At 38.7% G+C, this 26,932-nt stretch overlaps 1 protein-coding gene across 3 annotated transcripts in view; it reads right to left on the bottom strand.

The window, feature by feature from the left end:
- The window catches only part of dnajc17 (DnaJ (Hsp40) homolog, subfamily C, member 17), a 196,894-nt gene extending 170,387 nt beyond the window's left edge, over positions 1 to 26,507 (bottom strand). For all 3 annotated transcript variants that reach the window (XM_028821746.2, XM_028821748.2, XM_028821747.2), the window contains exon 1: positions 26,308 to 26,507. In XM_028821746.2, the coding sequence (XP_028677579.1) occupies positions 26,308 to 26,385 (78 nt within the window). In that variant the 5' untranslated portion in view covers positions 26,386 to 26,507. The remainder of the gene's footprint in view (positions 1 to 26,307) is intronic.
- Between the last annotated feature and the right edge of the window lie 425 nt (positions 26,508 to 26,932).

The raw sequence follows: 26,932 nt of genomic DNA, 5'->3' as shown, positions 1-26,932 counted from the left end.
TCTGTGGAGACCTGAAAATAGCTGTCCACTTATGGTCTGCATTCAACCTGACCAAGCTTGAGGGAATCTGCAGAGAAGGTGGGCAGAAAATACCCAAATCCAACTGTGGGGAACTTGTCACGTCAGACACAAGCAGAATACAGGCTTTAACTGCTGCCAGAGTACAGAGTAAAAGGTCAGAAAACTTGGGTCAATGGGATATTTCAATTTTTCATTTTTAATAAATTTACAAGATTTTTTTATGTCTTGTTTTTACTTTGTCATTCTGAAGTAATGAGTGCTGCTTGATGAGGAAAAACTGAACTGTAATGAAGGTTGCAACAGAACACAATGTGTAAACAGTGAAGGGGTCTAAAGAATTTCTGAAGGCTCTGTAAGTCACACTGTTACTCTACATCTACTATGTACTGCTGCAATTGATTGATATTTTCAGTTGGCAGCAAAGCTCTAAAAATAGTTATATTAAAATCCAAAGTGTGTAATCATTTTTATGCTATTCTGGATGAATTAAAATAAAAACAATGTGAAACCAATAGAACCAAATTAACACGCACTATTTCTTTTGATTCTCTATTTTTTTTTTTTTTTTTAACAGAAGCTTGTCTTGCTCTGCGAATCTTTCCCTTGTGTCCAATGTCTTCTATCGGATAAAGTTTACGAGTATGGTTCGTTATGGAAATGAGATTCGCAGAAAAAAATTAAAACTTACACATAAATAACTTGCAAAGTACTGATGTTTTGAAATGCCAGTTGTTACTCAGAAATCATTTAATTATCCTAATTTACTCAGTTTAGGGTCAAAGTTGTTGAAATTCTCCCTTAGTAGCTTTATGATTCATAACGCTGCACAGAATTAAGAAAATTATATTGGAGAAAAGGTCTTTAGCTTATAACTGATAAAAAAAAATAACCAAGCCAAGCATCCCCAGGAATTCCCAGCAGGCACATAACAACCTTCACAGCCTGACCCCTGACAGCATTCGGTGAATTACTGTAACTGCTCAGCATAGCAGAAATTGAAGTTCTTGGCTTATGGCCACCTGACATGCTTTACTACATTTCCACATCTTTTTCAAATTACAGGCTTCTATGTCCATTATTACTCTTGACGACTTGCAAAATTTTAGCCCATGTGGGTGGCTGCCTGACCTTTTAGGCATCCGTCCACTACAATTAAATCCCCTGAACTAATAAGCATGGCAACCAGTGGAGAGAAATGACATCTGGTGATGATAAGAGCTTTCCTGGAAAAAAAGAATTGTGAAGAGTCAGTGAGACCTGTTAGTAAAGAACAATTGTTTTTATTTTTTATATCAACCAGTAAACTCAAGTCATTAATATGCTTTCTTCCATTAACCATTACAAAACACAGAAACCTTGTCAATAAAATCAGCTCAGTAAAAAGACAGATGCCCAAAATGCCAGAAATGATGGTAAAGCTCAATTGCCTGAATAAAAATGCCCAGCCCTGGCTCCTTAGAAGAAAAAAAAAAAGCCAAGTGTCTAACAGTAATGATTTTTCTACACACTTTCATTGAGCATGTTTCCACAATGAAGTATTTTTTCTTAAGCTTACAAATCTGTAAACAGTTTCTTAGTAGTTCTTCAAATAAGAAAATGTTTAAAATTATCATTTTTTTTTAACTCAACTTCAACTTTCAGACAGATTGCCTCACATTCTCATCAAGCACACTTTGATATGATGCACAATTCATAGCTGATTTGATGACTGCAAAGCAACCCCAAACCAGCACATTTTCCACCACCATGCTTCACAGTTGGTATGAGGTTCCTCTCCTGAAATGCTATCAAACATGTCTACTGTTATTGTGGCCACACAACTATCTTTGATCCATCTGTCCACAGCACATTGTTCAAGGAGGCCTGGCGTCTCATATATAAACAGTGCGTACGCACAAAAATGTTGCGTACGCCCGTTTCCACGCTCACATCGCGATGTATAAAAAATAAACTTGGCATAAAGCCACACACATTTTAATGCCACCTCAATCCCTGGTTTACGCAAGTTCTCCACTCGGTTTCGCAAACTGGTGGCACCCAGCATCAAAGCAGTGCTATTGTTCCAGTGTGGTTTCCCTTTCTTTTTTAGATCCACATCCCTGACGTGGCTTTATCAAATAAACTGAAATTAACCGTATATTGTTTATTAGTTTAAGGCATCTGATTATAATCAACCTGTAACAATATAATAGTCCACGGAATGGCCAAACTATTCCAAATACCATAGCTGTTTTAGCGTTGTTACTCTCACTGCACCACTATTTACCAGTATTTACCCCATTATATCTGAGTGTGAAATCACAGCTCTACAGCAGCTGATCATAAAGAGAATTATTTGTAAACAGCATCAAGCACTTGCTGCCTCAGCCATGCACACAGTCTATTTGAACTGCTTCCATAAGGCAAACGCTTCAGAGCCTTTCCTGTACGGACCTCGTGGTTCAGAAACAGTTTCATCCAAAGAACTATAAAACGCACTCAATCAGTCCATCAAGTGCTCCTGGTAGAACGGTTTGTATTTAGAAGTACAATCACTTCACTGTAAACTTACACTACAGCTATAACATTGCACAACCTGAGTCACTTTATAAAGCACTTATCTATATATGATGATGAGATCATTTTTAAGATGAAATACAGCAAAATATGTTTATTACATTATACTGATAAAATTTTAGCATCATTTAAATAATCTATATTGTTAATAATTAAATATGTGAGGATACAGTGTCACAATGCTAGCAACGAGCTGGCGCCCTGTTCAGGGATTGTTCCTGCCTTGCGCTGTATTCTTGCTGGGACTGGCGCAACCCTGGATGGATAGATGGATGGAATAATTAAACATGTACTACGAAGATATTTCAATGTTCCTTAAAAGTTTTGAAGAATCGGCATACTAAACTTACAGATGGCTTGACATCTATTACTGAGCTGATTATGTGGCGATTGGTCACTTGGAGAAAGAAAAGGAAGGACAGGAATTGAAGGTTAGTATGTTTGAAAGAGGCAGTCCTGCTGCAATAAATTATTTCATGGAAGGTCACGCACAGTGCAGCAAACATCTTGTGGGAGGCAGGAACAATCTCTGGACGGGGCGCCTGCTCGTAATTATCACTACACCACTGTGTTCCCATGTTTAATAACATGCTTTAATTCCTATCATCATGAAAATTATATCAAGTATACATCTCAGTATTTTAATTATTCAGAGAGCTATAATATCATGAATGTAATGGATTCTGTGTCCTGTAGGAGGTAGAAAAAGCCCGTTGAAGAAGCACGTAGTGATTCATACACAAACAAGAACACATAGAATACGAAGCATTTAATGTGCTACTTTAGTTGCAATGGTTTTTGAGAAACTAGTAAATTAAATGATTTTAAGATGAAGTTTACTTTAATGACAAATAAAGTGTGATTAAAGTGGAAAATTCGAGATTAAAGTTGACATTTCGAGCTTTTTTCCCCCCACTGTGTGCCTATTTTATTCTTTTCTCTGTACCCTAATAAGCTTCCATATGACACTCAGACGGTGGACTACGACTTGCCTTTTCACAGCGACTTTGATATCTGACAAGTTCTTTTTTTATTTCGGGCGCTGTGTGACTTTGTGAACTTGAACTTTTGAGTTTCTCCGCCACTCTGTCACTCGATCAACTTCCTTTTGTTGTTTATACCACTGTTTAAACAAATAGTATGTTTTTCCTTGCCTCCACTTGGTATTCGCTGAAATTCTTCTGTTTTCCCCCCATGCTTTTCCTATTGTCTTTTCACAGAATGCTGAGCTTAAGGGCTATTTATATTGATTTGCATATTCAAAGAAGCATAATTCTGGGAGGAGACGGGGTGGGCGTGTGTACGTGCGTTACTTTTCACGTTGATCGGGATTTATAGAGTGGAAAAATGTGGAAGTTGGTGTACGCACAGATTTATGCATCTGGATTTTTTTGTGCATACGCACATTTCCGCTTTTGTCCGTACGCTATGTTTTAGTGTGAATTCTACACATGAGGCCCTTGGTCTTTGCCTGGACATTCAATAGCAAACTGTACTCTTGCTGTAATGTTCTTTAAGGCCTTTTATCAAAGCACTCTTAGGCAAAGGCCTTTTCCTGGAACAGCCTTTGCCTGCAGATCACATTTCTGCAATCTCTTTTTGATTGTAGATGCAAGCTCTCCGACACCATGTTTTACAAAAATTGCCTGCAGATCCTAAGGTGAAATTGTGGGGTTTTTGGAGACTTATTTTAGTATCAAACAGTCAGCTCTTGGGCTGCATTTGATGGGCCGACTAGTACTGGACAACTCAGCAGTCATTTGAAATCTTGGGAGACTTGCAGGTGATTCTTCTTACAGCGGAATGATTGATTTAAAAGAATTTGGTGAACTTTTTAAATCCCTTGCCAGACTCCTAGGTATTCACAACCTTCTTTCTGAAAGGCCTTATAGACCTCTTTTGATCTTGGCATGATGTCACTGCACACATCCATAGCAAAGAGAACACCAGACCCTTGATATCTGTGGTTTAAATTAGAAATGCATATTCCCTATGGAGGTTCTAAACACTGACACATAATATGGAACACCTAATTTTAATTTGATGGAACTGAAGTGGTGATAAATAGAGGGTAGACTTGCTTTTTCCATGTAACAAATGTATTTTTGTTAATTTAGATTATGAGAATGAATTTGCCATGTCAGCCTTGTCTGTCATTTGTTCAAGTAGATCACCTTTATCTGTAGGCACTGTTTGCATGAAGATTTAATGTTTGCCTGTTCAAATGTTTTGAAAAAGTCAACCATCTTTCAATTTTTCACACAACCATTCAACACAGCAAGGAGAAATAAGGAAAGTGGGTGTTTTGGATCTTTCAAAAAGAAGAGAGCCTTGTCTGTCTGATATCACATGTTTTACATACTATGACAGAATGGTACAGTACAGTATTGGTGTGGTCAGCTAGTACATTATTGGAAAGTAATCACACAATTAAGTAACTTGATATGCCCTGCCATTTCTAGTAGGGTAGTCTGATGTGTTACTGTGACTAGATCAGTAACTGCTGCCGTCAAATTTGACATGCCCCCCAAATAGAAGTTGTACAATGTGACGCCTGCTTAAGACTGCCAACTGAGTGTTACTCATATGTTCCAGCATATCACTTTCATCTGTAGGCATTATCTGCGAGAACACTACACTACGTATGTGGAAAAAGTCAGCCATTTCCTTGGGGTATACTTATTTTTTCACATGACTAAGTACTTTTTTTTTTATTTATTTGAAGTGACAAGGGTTTTATGCTTTTTTTATTCACACAAATTAAATTCTACACAAAATGCCAGATTAAAACTCTAATGTGGAACTGCAGTTAGTTTTTTCGTTCTATAACGAAGCATATATTTAAAAGTATAAAAGCTTTATATTGAACGAAACGTATTTTAGTTTTGAAGGGAATCAGCAAAATCATATTTGTTTCACTTTGATTGCTGAAATTTTTTGCAACACATTTTTGCTAACAGTTCTCCATAGATCAATGGCAACATTTGACTATAATTACCATTTAAATCAAATTTAAAAACAAACAGGTAAAAAACATTTATGTGTTAACTTCCTAAACCGAATCCAGTTTTATCTTTACACATCATGATTTATTTTTTGGTTATTGCCTGGTTATGAGAATTTTAGATGCCTTGCTTAGATTTGGTTCTGTCCATACTGCCACCAAGACATGGAGTAAACATCCAGAATTCTTGCTGGGAAATCAAATTACCTTCTGCTGGGACCCATTTGAAATCTGAGTAGCTTTAGCTCCATTTCATAAAAGCCTGTCTAGTAAAATACAGTGGAGCCTGACAGACACAGACGTCATCACTTCTTATTCCCAGGATTAAGCGGTCTCAATGTACTAAAGCAACTGAAACCACTGAAGAATAGTCAGTACTACTTTATTCTTGTTTATCTTTCATTCTGGATTAATTAATTTCATTTTAAATGAACTTTTAAACTAATTTATTTTTACATTAGATTTTCAGCAAGGATACCTTCCACATCAAGTTTATATGAGGTCAGACTTTTTTTTTTTTTTTTTTAAGTCATAATTATGAGAAAATGCTTCAAAGTATTTTTTTTTCCTTTAGTGAATGCAACGCGCTTCCATAATATACAGTATATGATTAATGTCAGGTGAAAAGAAAATACCTTTAGAGCTCATCCGAAATGTGACTGGTGATAGCTGAACACAGTCACAACTCCCAGTAAAGGAGTTTATTTTTTAAAATAGTTGTCCTAAAATGGTCATATTGATAATTAAATATTCTTAGTTGCAAGATCTTATTAAATGAAGGAAAAAAAAGATCTTGACTTCACCCATAATTCAACAAAAGCTTAAAATCTGTGACTGAAACTCAGCAAACTACTTGAGAAAAAAATGGATTTAGAAAAAAAGATGGATGTAAAAAATGTTTACTTTATATTACATTCAACTTTCTCCCATATCTGCTCCATTTCTTTTATCTGCTATGTTTAAGCTTGAATTAGTGTTGACAATAATTAATCTGAAACTGTGGGAACATCATATTGTAAAACTTAGGGGATTCATGGGAGACTGTTCTGCTGAACAGTTCCATTATTGCTAATCTTTGCCCAAGACACTAACCCACTCTTGAGTTTCACATCTGAAATAATAATAAACATGCTGTCTTTGTTTGGTTTTCACACTCAGCTTGATAAGTTCCAGCATATAATTTCATACTTGCACAACAATAAATATGTACAGAAAGTCAAACATGGCCCACTCCAAGTAATTTACATTGATGTTTGCCATTTATCTTACCTGGCTTTTGGCAGTGAGACGTATGCACTTTGTTTCTATGTAAGAGGGGTTATAAATCATCCCTTTTTATTGTCTCTGTTCAACTTCAAAATCAATGTTAGCTTTCCTCGTAATTAAATAAACACTCAGTATTTCTGCCTTAAAGCAAATCCACCTCTGCATTTCTTTATGTATTGCATTTTGCAAATAAATTACCAGAAAAGAGGTTTGAATTAGAGTAACCTGCCCTAATTCGGGGTGCTGATAAGAAATGTAATGATTGACTTCATGAGACAGAAGTATATCATAAAAGAGAATAGTGGCGTCAATAATATGAAATAATAAAATGGGTGCTTCAGTTTAAATGTTTAAAGTCTAAATACTCTCAATTGTAATAGACATTGTCATTTTTCACAATGATAAAAGGTCCACAGAGGGTTAGATCCCTAGTAAAAACAAAAGCATCATATATGCAAATTCTGACCTTTAAATAGTCTAAAACAGGGGTCTCCAACACATCGCTCGCAACCCCTTTCGAAGTAGCTCACCAAGGGGTTAATGATTCCTACATAAATTTGAAAACTTGATTAGTCAAATTAGGGGTGGGCAATCTTTCCAAAAAATCATATCATGATCCTTTTAACACAAAATCACTATCCACAATCTGAATTGCAATCTATCTTTTCAATGTGGCATACACTTAAGAGAATATCCAGACTCAAACTCATCAAGATCTAAGTAACACTTTATTTTAAATATCAAACAAAGTTGAATTCAATTGTTGTCTCAGTCGCTAGCTAAGCGGAGTTAAGGAACACCCCCCGAAGCTGGCGAGTGAGTGAGGAAGGCCCTTCCACTCAGCCTGCTGCATGTTTCTTGGATTCGCTCAAATAAATTGGTACTGCAAGCGAATTATCATACATAGCAAAATGAGAGAAGTCGCAAAATCAACCGAAATGTTCAAGCAAATTATAGAAAAAAACCCAATCTAAATCCGTTAAGTATTTCTTCCATGAAAAGCGGACAGACATACAGACAGACATTGGATTTGATATATTACATATTAGTAAACCTTCAAAATAATGTGCAGTTAAAGTCTCAACAGCATTCTCAGCATTTCTGGAGCTTAGTAGAGCCAGATAACTAAGAATATTCACCAAGCAGCTCTGAAAATGTCTGCTTTGTTTGGGTCTCCATACCTCTTTGAGTGTGCCTTTTCTGACATGAATGTCATGAAATCAAAGTTCAGAACAAGACTGACAGATGAACATTTAAATGACTCCACAAGAGTGAACCTAAGTGGCTGCACTCCACCATACAACTCTCTTGTTGATTCCATGCAGTGCTAGTCATCTGACTAACTAAAAAACACATCACACATGCAACTGGACATGTGAATAAAGTGAAACAGAGACATGGAACAAAATGACAAATGAATAAGTAATATCTGCGTTATTTGTAATTGCATTTTTTTTTGTTCATTCATGTTTTAATTCAATAGTGTGGGATACACTAGAAAATGCATACAGACATACAAAATGCACTTGCAGGTGAATTAAATATTTTTTGTGATGTTTTAATGCAAAATGTGAGTTGTGGACACCAAAATTTTGTAAATGTTTGGGCAAAAAACAAGCTTATTCAGTTTGTTTGGGTTGAAATAAGCTATGAAAATAAACATTAGAAAACATGAGTAGCGCTCGGCCATTTTCATTTTGTAAAAGTAGCTCTCAGGGGAAAAAAGGTTGGAGACCCCTGGTCTAAAACAATGCCCCTCACGCTGTTGTTTGAAATTTGTCATTTTTAAAGTTCTGGGAGGGGCTCTTAGTGGGCCTTTGTTAAAGAATCAAATATCAAGTTTGTAATCAGCAACCTCAAAAACAGAATTAAAATGACACTCCACGTGCCTATATTATCCAGCAGCTTTTCTGAGGTTATATGAAAATGAGTAACTTTGACCTCTCATATTAGAGGGTGAACCACTGGTATCAGTTAAGGTGGCAGGCACAACTTCCAAGTCCTTCTGATCTTTTCTGCTGAAGACAGCTATTGGTTTACTCTTTATCGTAAGGGGGTAACTTCCTGCACAAAATGTGGTCCAAAAATGTCTTAAAAATTAAGTTTCTTTTTTTATTTTGTGGTTGAACAGTAGTGTAACCCAGGTTCAAGGATGAAATGTTAGAACACCAACAGGGCTGTCTTGTTTGACTCTTTTAAAAAGAAAATAATATAAATGCACGATGGAGCTGCAAAACAGAAAATGCAGGCAGTTGCATTCTCTTTAACAGGTCTCTCACTCTTTTGGGTTATTAGCTCAACTCCACTAGGACGCCCAGCTTTATAGGAACTGACCTGGAATGGGCAGTCAGTGGGCTTTTTCTCAGAGATGTGAAAGCACAAACAGGTGACAATGTAAACGACAGCACTTTGGGATAGTACTACATGCATCAGCTGAGCCTGGAGGGCTACCCACTGACACACATGCGTGACAAGGTCTAGAAGGCCAAAAATGGGGAGAAACAGCAAAAAGCGTGATTTCAAAGTATTTATAAGTAATTGTTACAAACACAAAAAGACTAAATAATCCCACACATGTATACTGATTCATATACAGAAGTTAATGTAATTGCCTAAGTAACTAACAAATCAATTACATTTAATGGCATATTCCAAGAATTACTGCACCAGCACTTTAACTGACTACCTCAGAGCCATTTATGTTTTACAGTTCATCATCTTAGCCATGAGTCCAAAACACTTATTACATGTTAAACACTGATCACACAAATAAAGGCAACGAATATGTACAAGTAAAGGCACCAGTCCACCTAACCCACCACTTTGTACCATGTCTTATAACGGTGGGAGAAAACTACTCAAAATAAAAAGAAAAACTTGAAAACCGCTAAAACACAAAGCTTGTTCAAAATCAACCAAATATTTTACGCACATACAGTGTGCTGCTCAAACATACAAAGGATTTAGTTAAATCTAAATCAGTTTACTGTCTGAAAATGTCAAACAGTACAATGTAGTGTTCCTTTGAAAATTATTAAATTACCAAATTACAGAGCAAAAATAGCCTCTTACAAAATTCTGCATAACTTGGAAACACAGCAAGCTCCTTGGTAGAAATGTCTCATGATTTCCTTCTCACCCATCCAGAGCAGGAAATTTGGCCTTCTGAGGAACTCTAGGGAGTTTTCAGAGAGAAAACACATCAATAACTCAGAGTGCTTTGATAAATGACCAGGCTAAACTGGAGTGTGGGGTTCAGTTTGGGCAAATGTTCGAATTGTCTTGAGCCAGTACAAATAAAATGTCTAACTCATAATCCTTAAGTATAAAATAAACTTTAAGTAAAGGAACTATACATTCCCATTTGGGGTACAATTGCATTTCAAGTCAATGTCTTCTGTTTCAAAGATTCAGTGTTTTTAAATATGCATGAACACAAATATCAAGAACACTGCTTAAATAAGAATTATTTTATTCTATTAAAAAAACATTGAAAATGAGGGCACACATAGGAAATTAAATCAGACGATGTCTGAACTTAAAGACTCCCTTCCCAAAATTAAAGCAGGGGAAACACATGGGCTTGACAGAATTCTTCCACAACATGTTTCTACATGTTGGGACCAACTCTTAACTCAGCATTCTATAACCTGTCCAGGGCATACCTGAAACCCAGCAACAATTGGGCTGTAATTACACAGATTTCAAGGTGCTAAAGAAGGGCCAAAAGCCACAAGCAGCGATCCCTAAATTATACCATCACATTTCTCTATTGTTATCAGAAAATCCATCAAGACTTTCTTTTTGTTATAGAATGTGGCGCTGAACTTCCTCTGCTGCAATAATGTCACTGAACACTTGGACAGTAGTTGATCATCCAAACAAAATAAAATTAGAAAGTCCTTCATCCCAAAAGATCTGGTTAGCATGTTTCTTTTAACTCCTTAAGTGGTTATCTTATCAAATTCTAATTTAATCTTTCATTATTATATGTGTTGGTCTCTGTGCCAACCTCTATTTGCTTTACCTCAAACTGTTAACGAAGGCTGTTCAAAAATCTAAACTTTATACAACCTAAACAGATTTATTATGCTAATAATGCTCCTTTATTCCTGTGATCTCGCACATGTACTGTGCAGATGAAAAGATTGTGATGACTCCTTGTTTGACAAAATAAACTGCTTTTATTTGGCTCTGGTAACATGTAATCAGCTTTGGCAGCTAGCTAATTGTTCGACTATTTCGTTTTGTTGCTGAATTATCTTTGCATCTTGATAAGGTTAATAAACCTGTTCCTCACAAATGAGTTTTAAAATCTTATAGGCCACTGCTAAGAAATGAGAGAAATAATTTGTCTCAAGAAAAAAACTTTTTTATGTGTCATCTGCTATGTCATTGATTATCTTTAGAGTATTGGTTTAAAATAATGGCCATTCTTAGACAAGAAATTAGTACTTATTTTTGCTACATGAAACTTTTCTTTCACACTTGACCTGCTGCTTTCCAGGTTGTGCAAAGACTTGACGCAATCCATGCCATTTAGGCAAACCAAAAGTAACATAAAAGTCTACCCACATATAAACACAGCTTAACATGACAAAAGGTTCCCACATAATGTGTCTTATCAGTAAAGGGCAAAGGTATATGACATGTAGCCCTAAACAGACCCCATTCGGAAGACTGCCAGGAAAAGGCAGGTCTTATGCTTGTAAAGCATATCCTACTCCACCTTAAGGAACTTCTGTGTTTCTAGTAAGTTAATATATCCAGTTCAACAGACAGAAGGAGGTGATGCCTGAGGAACCAGGACAATTGGAAAGGGTGTCAGAAGTGAAATGATAGTGAAAGTAAGAATATTAACAATAATGTATTATGAGCTGAATCAGTTTTCTGACCTAATTTCCACCTTTCTGCTATTCATTTCTGTTGCATTTGAAAAATATTCAAAGCCATTATAAGCATTTCACATCTTTTTCTGACACTAACTTTGTATTGGTAACTATCATTTTGATCATGTTGAGATGGTTTTGCTAAGCAAAAGACCTGGGGCCTCATGTACAAACGATGCATACGGACAGAAATGTTGCATACGAATGTTTCCACGCTCAAATCGCGATGTATAAAACCTAAACTTGGCGTAAAGCCACGCACATTTCCAAGGTACCTCATACCTTGGCGTACGCAATTTCTCCGCTCGGTTTTGCAGACTGGTGGCACCCAGCGTCAAAGCAGTGCTACTGTATCTGTGTGGTCACCCTTTCTTTCTTAGATCCACATTCCTGACGCGCCTTTATAAATACACTGAAATTAACTGCATATTGTTTATTAGTGTAATGCATCCGATTGTAATTAACCTGCAGCAATATAATGGTCCAGGGAACAGCCATAGTATTCCAAATACCATAACTGCTTTAGCGTTGTTACTCTCACTGCATCTGCTTCTTCTTTCAGCTTCTCTCGTTCAGTGTTGCCACAGCAGATCATCTTTTCCCATATTACTCTCACTGCACCACTTGGAGTATTTATATCACTGTATCTGAGTGGGGAATCACAGCAGCAGCTAATTGGAAAGAGAATTATCGGTATACAGCATGAAGCAGACGCTGCCTCAGCCATGGCAAAATGTTTCAGAGACTTTCCTGTACGGACTTCGCGGTTTAGAAAAAGTTTCATCCCAAGAACTATAAACGCACTCAATCAGTCCATCAAGTGCTCCTTGTAGAGCTGTTTGTACTTATAAGTACAATTACCTCACTGTAAACTTGCACTACAGTTATAATATTGCACAACCTGCGCCACTTTATAAAGCGCGTATTTACATATGATGACAATATCATTTTAAGATGAAATGCAGCAAAATATGTTGCTTATAGTATACAGATAAAACTTTAACTTCATTTAAATAATCTGTATTGTTAATAATTAAACATGTGAGGACACTGTGCTGCAACGCTAGCTAGTTCACGGATAGCTCCTGCCTCGCGCTGTATTCATACTGGTGCTGACACGACACTGGAAGGATAGACGGATAGAATAATTAAACATGTACTTACTACGAAGATATCTCAATGTTCCTTAAACGTTTTGAAGAATCGGAGCTCTAAGCTTACAAATGGCTTCATGTCTATTACAGAGCTGATTGTGTGACGATTGGGTATTTGAAGAAAGAAAAGTAAGGACAGGAATTGGAGGTTAGTATGTTTGAAAGAGACAGTACTTCTGTAATAAATTATTTCATCAAAGGTCGCGCATAGCGCAGCAAGCTTCTTGCGTGAGACATGAACAAACACTGCGCCAACGTGTTCCCATGTTTAATAACATGCTTTAATTCCTATCATCATGAAAAAGATATCACGTATACATCTCAGTATTTTAATTATTCAGAGAGCTGTAATATCACGAATGTAATGGATTATGTGTCCTGTCGGAGAAAGAGAAAGCCCATTTAAGAAGTAGGTAGTGATTCACACACAGAGCACATAGAAGATCAAATACAGAAGAAAGCATTTAATGTGTACTTTAGTTACAATGGGATTTGAGAAACTAGTAAATGAAACGATTTTAAGATGAAGTTTATTATGTTCTACTTTAATGGCAAAATAAACTACGTGATTAAAGTGGAAATTTCGAGATTAAAGTTGACATTTCATGCTTTTTCCCCACTGTGTGCCTATTTTTTTTTTTGTCTGTACCCTAATAAGCTTTCATATGACACTCAGACGGTGGACTACAACTTTGATGTGTGACCTTTTTTTTTTTTATTTCGGGCACTGTACGACTTTGTGAACTTGAGCTTGAGTTTCTCCGACACTCTGTCACTCGATCAACTTTCTTTTGTTGATTATATTACTGTTTAAACCAACAAATAGTACGTTTTTCCTTTGCCTCCACTTGGTATTCGCTGAAATTCTTATATTTTCCCCCGTGCTTTTCCCATTGTCTTTTCACAGAAGGCTATTTATATTGATTTGCATATTGAATGAGGCGTAATTCTGGGAGGAGTTGGGGCGGGACAGAAGGCGCGTGCACATGCGTTACTTTTCACGCTGATCGGGATTTATGTAGTGGAAGAATGTGGAAGTTTGTGTACATACAAATTCCTGCATCTGGATTTTTCTGTGCGTACGCACATTCCAGCTTTTGTGCTTACGCCATGTTATAGTGCGAGTTCTACGCACGGCATTATACATGAGGCCCCAGGCGTTTGTGTTGAATAAAGTAACTGCGTGGTCAGCATAAAGGTCACCCGGGGAATTTCCAGGTCATCTGAGTTTTCAAATAAATCTTCAGGTGTTGTAGGGATGTACGGTATAGCAGTACAGGAAAAGTACCAAAAACCCCAAATTTTGAAGTGGTACGATAATAGCATTTCAAGATTTTTCAGACGTAAACGTCAGCTTTCTTCTCAGTCCTTCACAGCAACCCTACTCCCTGCTATTATTACAGTTGTGGAAAAACATCTATTTGGCAGACTTCATGAAACATGGCTACACACTTTGAAACAATCAGGACTTTACGAGCACCACTACAACCAAACCACTTATCATTTTGACACAAAAAGAAATGCATGGCTATCAAGAGGGATGTGGTGTACAGTGCCACTTACCCCTTGATAATGGTATGAGCAGTTGTGCGGCACACCAGGGGGCTTTGCAGTTATCTGTTTTCTTGCTTCGTAACTGTTTTGGTACTAGTACTGACGTCCAAAAGTTTTGGCACCAATCAAACTCTAATGTGCTTGGGATTGCTTTTTTTAAATTTAGGTTTCCCAATTAAAAAGAATTAGGGCTTTAATTTAAAACAACCATTTATTGTGTACAATCTTCTGGTAACCTACCATTAAATATCCTGTCTAGACAGCACAACAGCAATGTTACACCAATTTTACCTCCACAAATCTTTCTTCCAGGGAGCAAATTTTATCATTTTGAAAGTGACTTCCTATGGAAAATTCTTTCCAGCCATTGTCTTGAATTTAATAAATCTTGAGCTGACTCAAGGCCAAAGTTCTGGTAAGTGATGTCATTAGCCACTTAGGAGAAACTGATATACAGATTATGATAAACTAAAATGTATAAAGTAAAAGAAAGGGAATGAATAGGAGGTGCAGATGTCTGAAGTTTCACATCTGCACAGTATGAAAATGTAAAATATAAAAAAGAAGCATCAGATGACCAGGGTGTTATCAGTTGCGCATAAGCGTATCTCCGGTGTGAATCATGTTCTGTATGGTATCAGACTGCTGGAATCACCACGTGTCTGCAGTTGATAAGTTTAAACAAAATCACAAATCTCAAATGACTTGAGAAACCACACATAACACTGAGTAATCAGAAGTCATTTCTGCATTTTCTGCTACACACTACAGTATATAGAATGGGATTTTTATTCACTACTGGATGCAGTTTTTGAAGTGATCACTAAAATGTTGGGCACTGCTGAATTTGTTTAAAAAGTTACTTATCATAACAGAGCCACCCGGAGGTCATAGATGTTCTCCTAATTTAGTTGTGATGCTGTGGCAGTGTTGTGACCAACCGAGGGATGTCTGAGACCCAGTATCAACATCTAAAATTTAAATTTACAAAATAATGTGAATTAACTCCCAAGATCTGAAATACTAAGGGTCTGCACTGACTAAGACCATAAAACCATCAAATGTATAAATGCAATGCAAACCATTTAAATTAAGAAAAAAAACATCCAAGTATTATTTACAACCCACAAAACACCGTAAGTTTCAGGTGCTAGTATTTCCAGTTTGGACAGGACGTGTTTCAAAGAGGGAAAAATTAGGAAATTTAGGAATTAGCTACACACTCTGATCTTCAAAACACTGCAGACAGGTACTTGTAGAGCGTCTCTCTGCTATCAATTCGTTCACTCCGAGGATGGATACTTCCAGCTCAAGTGACGCACTTCAAATAACCAAGCTTTGCGTTCAGTGACCTACGCTGACACTCTACAATGGATTCAGAAAATATTCAGGCCCTTTACTTTCTCACAACTTTTGTTCTGTTGCAGCCTTGGGCTAAAATCATTTACATCTATTTTTTCCCCTCAACAAGCAACACTCAATACCACAGAATGATAATGCAAAAACAGGATTTCAGTAATTTTTGCAATAAATAAATAGCAAAAATAATAAATAATAAAAAAAATCAAGAAATATCGCATTGACACAAATATTCAGGCCCTTTCCTCAGGGCCTAGTTGCAGCATGTCACAAGCTGTGCACACCTAGAATTGTGGATTTTCTGCAATTCCTCCTTCAAGCTCTATCAGGGTGGATGGAGACTGTCAGTGGACGACTGTTTTCAGGTCTCTTTTCTGGGTTTAGGTTCAGGCTCTAGCTGGCCCACTCAAGGATATTTACAGAGTTAAGAAGGTTAAGTAGGCGGTATCGTGGCAGCAGAGCCGACACTAAGCTAAAAATGAAGCGGCATGCGAGAAAGTGGCGTTTTAAACCTTCGGTGCCTTCTGTGATTCTGGGAAATGAGAACTCGATCTCAAATAAGATCAATGAACTGGCTGCGCTGGTGAAAAATGTCAGAACCTACAGAGAATGCAGTTTGTTGTGCTTTTGCGAAACGTGGCTAACTACCACCATCCCAGATACTAACGTGGAGCTACCCGGGTTTAGCACAGTTAGAGCGAACAGAGATGCAAGTACCTGCGGGAAGCACAAAGGAGGAGGACTCGCTCTCTATGTTAATACACGGTGGTGTAACTCTGGACATGTTAACGTCAAAGTCTCCACTTGCTGCAGGGACATCGAACTGTTGGCCGTAAGTTTGCATCCCTATTACTTGCCCAGAGAGTTTGGACACGTCATTGTTGTTATTATATACATCCCTCCTTGGGCGGACGTGGAGACAGCAAGTGACATCATCCATTCTGCTGTTGCTAAGTTACAAATGCAGCACCCTGAGGCGCTTGTGCTAATCGCTGGAGACTTTAATGATGTGACGCTGGACAAAACATTACCTGCCTTCTCCCAGTATGTGGACTGTAACACCCGGGGAAATAAGACTATTGATTTACTGTATGCAAACGTTAAAGACGCATACAGCGCCACCCCGCTGCCTGCACTTGGGAAAGCAGATCATAACCTGGTTCTGCTTCAGCCTCACTACAAAAAGAGTGAGGGTCCTACCTACAACCACACACTCATTCAGGAAGTGGTCCCCAGGGGCAGAGAAAGCTCTGAGAGAATGCTTTGGAACTACAGACTGGGATATCCTGCAGGGATCACATAATCAGAACACTGAGGAGATTGTTGACTGCACTACTGACTACATCAATTTCTGTATGGACATTGTAGTTCCAGTAAGAACTGTACGCTGCTATGCTAACAACAAGCCATGGATTACAAGTGACATCAAGGGCCTTTTGAACCAGAAGAAAAGGGCTTTTAAAGGCGGTGATCAGCATGAGCTCAAACGCGTGCAGAAGGAACTCCGAGTCCAGCTCAGGGCGGCGAAGGAGCAGTACAGAAGAAAGCTGGAGCAGAAGTGGCAGAATAACAGCATGAAGGAAGTGTGGGAAGGGATGAAGATCATCACTGGCTGCAGCTCAAAGCGGGGTGCCACCATCAAGAGAGATGTGAAGAGAGCAAACCAAATGAACAACTTCTTTAACAGGTTTGACCACCCTAACCCACTCTCACTCTCACCTCAGAGTACTGCACCCTCCACACATCCTTCTGCTGATACCAGCATAGGAGAGACATCCCCCACCCACAATTACAACAGCAGAGAGCTAAGGAGAGTTCGTGCCAGCAAAGCAGCGGGTCCAGAAGGAGTATCGCCACGACTGCTGAAGGTCTGTGCAACGGAGCTGGGGGCTCCTCTACAGCGCAACTTCAACCTGAGCCTGGAACAGGGGAGAGTCCCGAGGTTTTGGTAAACATCTTGCATCACCCCAGTCCCAAAGGTATCACGTCCTAGTGAGCTGAATGACTTCTGGCCTGTTGCTCTGACATCACATGTGATGAAGACCATGGAGAGGCTGCTGCTTCACCACCTGAGGCCACAGGTTCAACACGCCCTTGACCCTCTGCAGTTTGCATATCAGGAGAAGGTGGGAGCGGAGGATCATCTATATGCTACACCGATCCCTCTCCCACTTGGACAGAGGCAGTGGTGCTGTAAGAATTATGTTTCTAGACTTCTCTAGCGCCTTCAACACAATCCAACCTTTGCTCCTTAGGGACAAGCTGACAGAGATGGCAGTAGATTCATACCTGGTGGCATGGATCGTGGACTATCTTAAAGACAGACCTCAGTATGTGCGTCTTGGGAACTGCACGTCTGACATTGTGGTCAGCAACACACGAGCGCCACATGGGACTGTACTTTCTCCGGTCCTGTTCAGCCTATATACATCGGACTTCCAATACAACTCGGAGTCCTGCCACGTGCAAAAGTTCGCTGACGACACTGCTATCGTGGGCTGCATCAGAAGTGGGGAGGAGGAGGAGTATAGGGACCTAATCAATGACTTTGTTAAATGGTGCAACTCAAACCACCTACACCTGAACACCAGCAAAACCAAGGAGCTGGTGGTGGATTTTAGGAGGCCCAGACCCCTCATGGACCCTGTGATCATCAGAGGTGACTGTGTGCAGATGGTGCAGACCTATAAATACCTGGGAGTGCAGCTGGATGATAAATTAGACTGGACTGCCAATACTGATGCTCTGTGTAAGAAAGGACAGAGCCGGTTATACTTCCTTATAAGGCTGGCGTCCTTCAACATCTGCAATAAGATGCTGCAGATGTTCTATCAGACGGTTGTGGCGAGCGCCCTCTTCTGCGCAGTGGTGTGCTGGGGAGGCAGCATTAAGAAGAAAGACGCCTCATGCCTGGACAAACTGGTGAGGAAGGCAGACTCTGTTGTTGGCATGGAGCTGGACAGTTTGACATCTGTGGCAGAGCGACGGGCACTAAACAGGCTCCTATCAATTATGAAGAATCCACTGCATCCACTAAACAGTGTCATCTCCAGACAGAAGAGCAGCTTCAGCGACAGACTGCTGTCAATGTCCTGCTCCACTGACAGACTGAGGAGATTATTCCTCCCCCAAACTATGCGACTCTTCAATTCCACCCGGGGGGGGGGGGGGGGGGGGGGTAAACGTTAACATCATACAAAGTTATTGTCTGTTTTTACCTGTATTATTATCAATCCTTAATTTAATATTGTGGTTTTTTTTTTTTGTATCAGTATGCTGCTGCTGGAGTATGTGAATTTCCCCTTGGGATTAATAAAGTATCTATCTATCTAGAGTTGTCCCTAAGCCACTTCAGTGTTGTCTTTGCTTTGTCTTATTGGAAGTTAAACGTTCATCCCACTCTCAAGTCCAGAGGGCTTTGGAGCAGTTTTTCATTAAGGATATCTTTGGAGTTTGCACCATTCAGATTCCCTCAACTCTGACTAGTCTTCCAGTCCCTGATGCTGTCATCCCCTAGCTTCACATTTGGAAGAGTACTGCACCGGTGACAAGCGGTGCCTGGTTTCCTCCTAACATGACATAACCTTGGTTTCATCAGACCAGAAAACCTTGTTTCTCATAGTCTGATAGTCCTTTAAGTGCCTTTTCACAAATTTCAAATGAAGTTATGTGTCTTTTACTGAGAAGAGTCTCCTGTCTGGATGCTCTGCCATAAAGTCCAGGGGCCTCATGTATAACGCCGTGCGTAGAACTCAACACTATAACATGGCATAAGCACAAAAGAGGGAATGTGTGTACGCACAGAAAAATCCAGATGCAGGAATCTGTACGTACGCAAACGTTCACGTTCTTCCACTACATAAATCCCGATCAGCGTGAAAGGTAACGTACGTGCACGCGCCTTCTGTCCCACCCCAACTCCTCCCAGAATTACGCGTCTTTGAATATGCAAATCAATATAAATAGCCTTCTGTGAAAAGACAATGAGAAAAGCATGGGGGGAAATATAAGAATTTCAGCGAATACCAAGTGGAGGCAAAGGAAAAACTTACTATTTGTTGGTTTAAACAGTAGTATAATCAACAAAAGGAAGTTGATCGAGTGACAGAGTGTTGGAGAAACTCGAAGGCTCAAGTTCACAAAGTCGCACAGTGCCCGAAATAAAAAAGAAATCACATATCAAAGTCGCCGTGAAAAGGCGAGTCGTAGCCCACCGTCTGAGTGTCATATGAAAGCTTATTAGGGTACAAAAATAGGCACACAGTGGGAAAAAAGCACGAAATGTCAACTTTAATCTCGAAATTTCCACTTTAATCACGTAGTTTATTTTGCCATTAAAGTAGAACATCATAAACTTCATCTTAAAATCGTTTAATTTATTAGTTTCTCAAATCCCATTATAACTAAAGTGGCACATTAAATGCTTTGTTCTGTATTTGATCTTCTATGTGCTCTACATGTGTGAATCACTACCTGCTTCTTAAACGGGCTCTCTCTTTCTCCGACAGGACACATAACCCATTACATTCATGATATTACAGCTCTCTGAATAATTAAAATACTGAGATGTATACGTGATATCTTTTTCATGATGATAGGAATGAAAGCATGTTATTAAACATGGGAACACAGTGGCGCAGTGGTTGTTCATGTCTCACGCAAGAGGCTTGCGGCGCCATGCGCGACCTTCGATGAAATAATTTATTACAGAAGTACTGTCTCTTTCAAATGTACTAACCTCCAATTCCTGTCCTTACTTTTCTTTCTCCAAAAACCCAATCGCCACACAATCAGCTATATAGACGTGAAGCCATCTGTAAGCTTAAAACGCCGATTCTTCAAAACTTTTAAGGAACATTGAAATATCTTCATAGTACATGTTTAATTATTCTATCCATCTATCCTTCCAGTGTCGTGTCAGCACCAGCAAGAATACAACGCAATGCAGGAACAATCCCTGAACTAGCTAGCACTGCGGCACCGTGTCCTCACATGTTTAATTATTAACAATAAAGATTATTTAAATGAAGTTAAAGTTTTATCTGTATAATATAATCAACATATTTTGCTGCATTTCATCTTAAAAATGATATTGTCATCATATGTAAAAACGCGCTTTATAAAGTGGCGCAGGTTGTGCAATATTATAACTGTAGTGCAAGTTTACAGTGAGGTAATTGTACTTATAAGTACAAACAGTTCTACAAGGAGCACTTGATGGACTGATTGAGTGCGTTTAGAGTTCTTCGGATGAAACTTTTTCTAAACCGCGAAGTCCGTACAGGGAATTCTCTGAAGCGTTTTGCTGTGGCTGAGGCAGCATCTGCTTCATGCTGTATACAGATAATTCTCTTTCCAATTAGCTGCTGTTGTGATTCCCCACTCAGATACAGTGATATAAATACTCCGAGTGGTGCAGTGAGAGTAATATAAAAAAAGATGATCTGCTGTGGCAACACCTAACAGGAGCAGCTGAAAGAAGAAGATGCAGTGAGCGTAACAACGCTAAAGCAGTTATGGTATTTGGAATACAATGGCTATTCCCTGGACCATTATATTGCTGCAGGTTAATTGCAATCAGATGCATTACACTAATAAACAATATGCAGTTAGTTACAGTGTATTTATAAAGCCGCGTCAGGAATGTGGAGCTAACAAAAGAAAGGGTGACCACACAGGAACAGTAGCACTGCTTTGACGCTGGGTGACGCCAGTCTGCAAAACCGAGCAGAGAAATTGCGTATGCCAAGGTATGAGTTACCGTGGAAATGTGCGTGGCTTTACGCCAAGTTTAGGTTTTATACATCGCGATTTTAGCGTGGAAACGTTCGTACGCAACATTTCTGTGCGTACGCACCATTTATACATGAGGCCCCAGATCTGTGGAGTGCTGCAATGATGGCTGTCCTGAAGGTTTCTCCATCTCCACACGGGTGCTCTGGAGCTCAGCCAGAGAGACAATTAGGCTCTCATCCACCTCTCTTACCAAGGTCTTTCTCACAGGACTGCTCAGTTTGGCCAACTCTAGGAAGAGTTATGATTGTAACAGCAGTCTTACATTTAAATATTACAAATGCTATTGGATTTTTTTGTAGCTTTACCCAGATCCGCACTGCATCACAATCCTGTCTCTAAGCCTCGCAGGCAGTTCCTTGGACTTCACAGCTTTTTGCTCAACTGTGGACCTTTCCTAAACAATTCAATCAATTCAGATGACCACAGGTTGAATTCAAACATGGTGTACAAACAACTCAATGATGATCAACAGGATGGGATTCACACGAGACAAATTTCAAGAGGAATAGCAGAGGGTCAATGTGAAAGTTTGTTTTGAATCCTGCTTTCACATTGTCATTCTGAGGTATTGACTGTTGCTTGATGAGGGGAAACAATGAACCGAAATGATTTTAGCACAATGCTGCAGATTCCAAAATTAATACCCCATAGCAGGGCATCAGTCCACCACGTGGCCCACTCATGCACACAGTCACTCAGGGCTAATCTACAAGTCTGCATAACCAGCATGTTTATGGGATGTGGGATTACCCTTAAGAAAACCTGCACACACACCCTGGACCAGGACATGGACACGTCACACAGGACTTCTCATGCAGCAGTGTTACCCAGAAAGGCAACAGATAAAATTCTTCTTTCTGAAAAATGGAAATCTTTTGCTTATCTTTTTTTTTTTTTTTTTTTTTAAAACACATTTCCTTCAATGCACATATTTTTTTTTATAATAATAAAAGATATATCAACAAATTCAAAGAAAGAGACAAGGTAAAATGCACATTACTGGAGATAAAGAGAGTTTAACAATCATTATAAATTTTGACATGCAATTTAAAATTTGAAAGAGCTGATTCCATTTGATCTTTTTTGAATAGGATGAGATAAAAAATGGAAGGGTGAATGGATGTAATTTACATTTTCAATCTGGAAATTTAGTAAAAGCTTCAGGAAATCTAATAGTTCTAAACTTATAAACAGTTCTTGATCAAAAGGAAACACATGCTGTTGTAAAGAAGCACATCCATCCATACTAAGTAAGTTGGATCTTTATAAATGAGCAGTTCAAAAAAATATCACAAATGGATTCTTTTTTTTCTTAACTGCCACAATATGACCAAACTGAACAATAACAATACAAGAATAAAAATATGTATTGCAAGTAAAAACCTTGACACCATTAAATAAGCAGTGATAAGATACTGAGAAACATTAGTAGATTAACTCTAAATCGTCAGACTTCTTATGGCGTAAAAAAATAAAAGTACTGGGCATCACAAAGGTTAAAGAAGATACAAAGAACTCTATTGCCCTCTGCTGGACATAACGGCAGCTTGCATTTCATATTAAACATCTGGAAAGAAAGTTTGGATAATCATGTGCTATAAAATAGTGCCCAGTATGAAAGGCGCTATAAGAAAGAAAGAAAGAAAGATTAAATTAGTGCACTATAATACAGCCCATTATGGAAGGTGCTTAATGAAAGAAAATGGCACATAACAGTTACAGCATGAAAGACGCTACATGAAAGAATGAGAAGTAAAAGATGGTGTACTAGAACACTGTCTAGTATTAAACGCAATACAACAAAGAAAGAAAGAAATAAAGAAAGTTGGATTAAGTGCTCTATAATAGTGTTCAACATGAAAAGCAAGCAAGAAAGGAAGAAAGCGAAAAATGACGGTTATTGCATTTTATATATAGGACAATCAAATTCAGAAAGTGTTCATAGTGTTCAGAAAGAAAGAAATAAACTTGACTAGTGATGCATTCCTGACATATTAATAAGGATTAATCTTTTATATTTTCAATAACATTTAGTTAAAAAATACTGCACCAGAGATCCATAAAAAACACATAAAATATACAAGGTCATGTCACATTACACAATTTTTCCAGTGATTTTTAGTTGCAGACTTAATATACATAATCTTAGTGAATCAGATGAAGACAGTGGCACAGTACCATGAAGCTTCTTCGTCGTCTAGTCTAACATAGCCATTGACTCAATTCAACTAGTCCATGACTGTCCCTGGCAAAATCAAATTTTGTCTTTAGTCTAATTAGTAGTAGTTGGCTTAGAGTGCCTAAGGGATGACAACCAATGAACACTCATCCGGAAATACAATGCACAGTTACAAAGAATAAGGAAAATGGGTGCTTTGGACTTAAAAACAGAAGAAAAGCTTATCAGTGTGATGTTTCATGTGTTACATACCATAACAAAACAGAAAAAAGGACTGAGATTGCAGCTGAACTTGAAGTACCTGTTTAGCGCCATTTCCATCAGTCAGCACGTTATGCTGGAAAATCGTCACACAACCACTAAATGTGACATGCCCTGTGATTTCACTTGTATAAACGGACATGGTTCAGCAATGAAATCAGGAACTGCAGTTAGCAAGTCTGACATACCCTACAACTAGAATTTGCATAATGTGACATCAGCTTTAGCCAACGTGGCTTTTCCCACTTGCCCATTTTCAACGCACAGCAAACACAGTCCCCCCCCCCCCCCCCCCCCTTTACTCTGTCACTGTTAATCTTACGTCACTTTTTTTTTCCAGTTCATCTTTAGACAGTAAATTGAGTAGCCTCCGATTTCCAGACTGATACACCATCAGCTCTTTTTCTAAGCAGCTTTTATTTCAAAACTGTGGGATGTGCTGAACAAACAAGTCTGATCTATGGAGACCCCATCTCACAACTTACTGAACTTGAAAGATCTGCTGCTAATGTTGGTGCCAGATAACACAGGGCAAGTTCAGAGGTTTTATTGAATCCATGCCTTGACAGGTCAGAGCTGTTTTGGTGGCACAAGGGCGACCAACACAATACTGGTCCATTGGTTTTAATGTTGTAGGCTGATTAGTATATATAGTATACTGTATATAGTTCACACAAGTGCTCTGATGAGATAAGCAATACCACCCTGGATTGAGAAAGGGTGCTCTCATTAACCAAATCTTCTTTTTTTACAACAGTTATGACAAAAAGAAAAACAAGGATACTTAGCTTCACCAGCATCACCCAGTGTCAATTTGGACACTCCATCATGGAGGACAGAGATCCATAGGACGCTATGCTAAAATTTCAACTGATAACAGCCTTGTTGATTTGAGCTTCTTTACTAATTTCTTTAGTTTCTTTGAGTTTATTTCAAAGGAGTAGCCTGGCTGGTGCCCGGACATTACTTTTTTGTTGCCTTTGGTCTGTTCCTTGGTCACAAATGTGGCATAGTCCGCAGGGATGACCACGGTCAACCAACTTTCAGATTCATGTGGTGGCACAACAAGCTGAACTTACGGAAGCAGCAGAGGCATAAGGCATGATGTGTTTTCTTTAAAGTAACATTTCCAGAATCTTGACATGAATTCTACTACAGTGAAACACATGCATATTACTATCCAAAATGTACCACCTGCCTACCCTTACTAAACCTTAATAGACACAAATGCAGCAGTTTGTGAAACACAATGGTCTAAATTCCTACATCACTGTAAATCAGGGTATGAAACCCAGTTCCTGGAGGGTCACAGTGGCTGCAGATCTTTGTTCCAGCCATTTTTTAAAGTTAGGAACCAATTATTGCTGCTAAAGAAATAGACTTCATTTTAAATACAGTATCTTGCTTTTTAAGACTCACTCCTTAATTGCTTCTTTTTGTTTTACCAGCAGCAAAACAATAATGAGATGCAAAGTGAGACAGAAGATGTCTAACTCCAGAATGTGAAAATCCGTTCTTGCAGATGCTCTTAATGAGAGACCAGTTCTTGAGCGTAATGATGCACATTATTTAATTCTATGGCTTCTCGGTGTTCGCATTCTGACACATCTGATATTTCCAGAGAGGCTGATTTTTCCTCTTTTCTGTGAATACCATTCAAAGGCTTTGTGAACCACAACAGGTCAATATTTCTCAAGACTTTCTCTATTTCCTTTTCTTATGCTTTATTGTTAATGGGTAAGGTTAGTGGGTCATCTGTTGGCTTGCTTTGCATCTCATTATTGTTTGGCTGTTGGAAATAGCTAAGGGCTCCGAATCTTAAAAAGCAAGTCAATGAAAAATTAAGCAGTGAAAGCTGTTCCATTAGCAGCAGTAATTGGTGACTGATTAGAAAATGGCTGGAGCAAAAACTTGTAGCCACAGCGCACCTCGAATCAAACTTGGACAGCCCGACGGTGTAAAATGCACTACATTAGAACAACATCGGGCTTTCCTCGCAGAACTCGTTCAGATGACCAACCAACAGCTGTTAGACTCCAGGCTGATGGTCAGCTGCAAGGCACTATACGTAGTTTCAAAAAGTCTGTGTTAATTGCACACCCTTTAAATAGGACTTAAAGAGAATAACAGGATACCGTATACTGTTACGGGAGTTATCTTCTAACAAACGCATTCACCGGAATACGACACACACAAGATAAAACTATTATTAGTCAAAACGTGCCTACTAATAGACGCGCATCCAATAACGCCAGGTGCCAAACTCACCTCCTTGTCACTGGCGCCGATATCCACGCCTATTAAGCCGTACAGGTCTGTTTGTTGGAGTTGAGCAGCTTTAGACATACTTTTGTTGTTTAAGAATTAAAATGGTTAAATAAAAAAAATGTTTTATCAATACGCTCCCGTGCCTGCATTCACATGAGAAAGCAGGTAAACAGTACCAGTCTTCTTTGAAGTCGCGGAATTGTGACGCAACGCGTTGTTGTAGTCAGTTATTCACGTGGGTCTGTGAGCGAGGCCGCCTGTAGGACTACACTACCTATAATGCAACGGTTGTGAAAGCACGCGCGCACTTTTGGTGAAGACTACCGCTAATACGGCAATGTACATTTAAAAAATCAGGAGACTACTGCTAATACGGCAATGTACATTTAAAAAATCAGGAGTTGTCTCCCCTAGACTTTCTCATATACTCTGATATGGGGATGGATATTTGAGGAGTATGCTTCAAGACAGTGATTATATTTTTGTATTATGTACATTAAAGTACCATCAACAACAAATCAAATCAAATTAACAAAATATTGAACAAGTAAAGCTGAATAAATCGCACTGTGCAGATGCATGAATAAAAGGTAAAGTACCACTTCCGGTAAACGGAAATAGCCCA

The sequence above is a fragment of the Erpetoichthys calabaricus genome, chromosome 16, assembly GCF_900747795.2.
Source record: "Erpetoichthys calabaricus chromosome 16, fErpCal1.3, whole genome shotgun sequence".
In the NCBI taxonomy this organism is placed as follows: Eukaryota; Metazoa; Chordata; class Cladistia; order Polypteriformes; family Polypteridae; genus Erpetoichthys; species Erpetoichthys calabaricus.
This window is presented reverse-complemented; position numbering and strand designations above follow the sequence as displayed.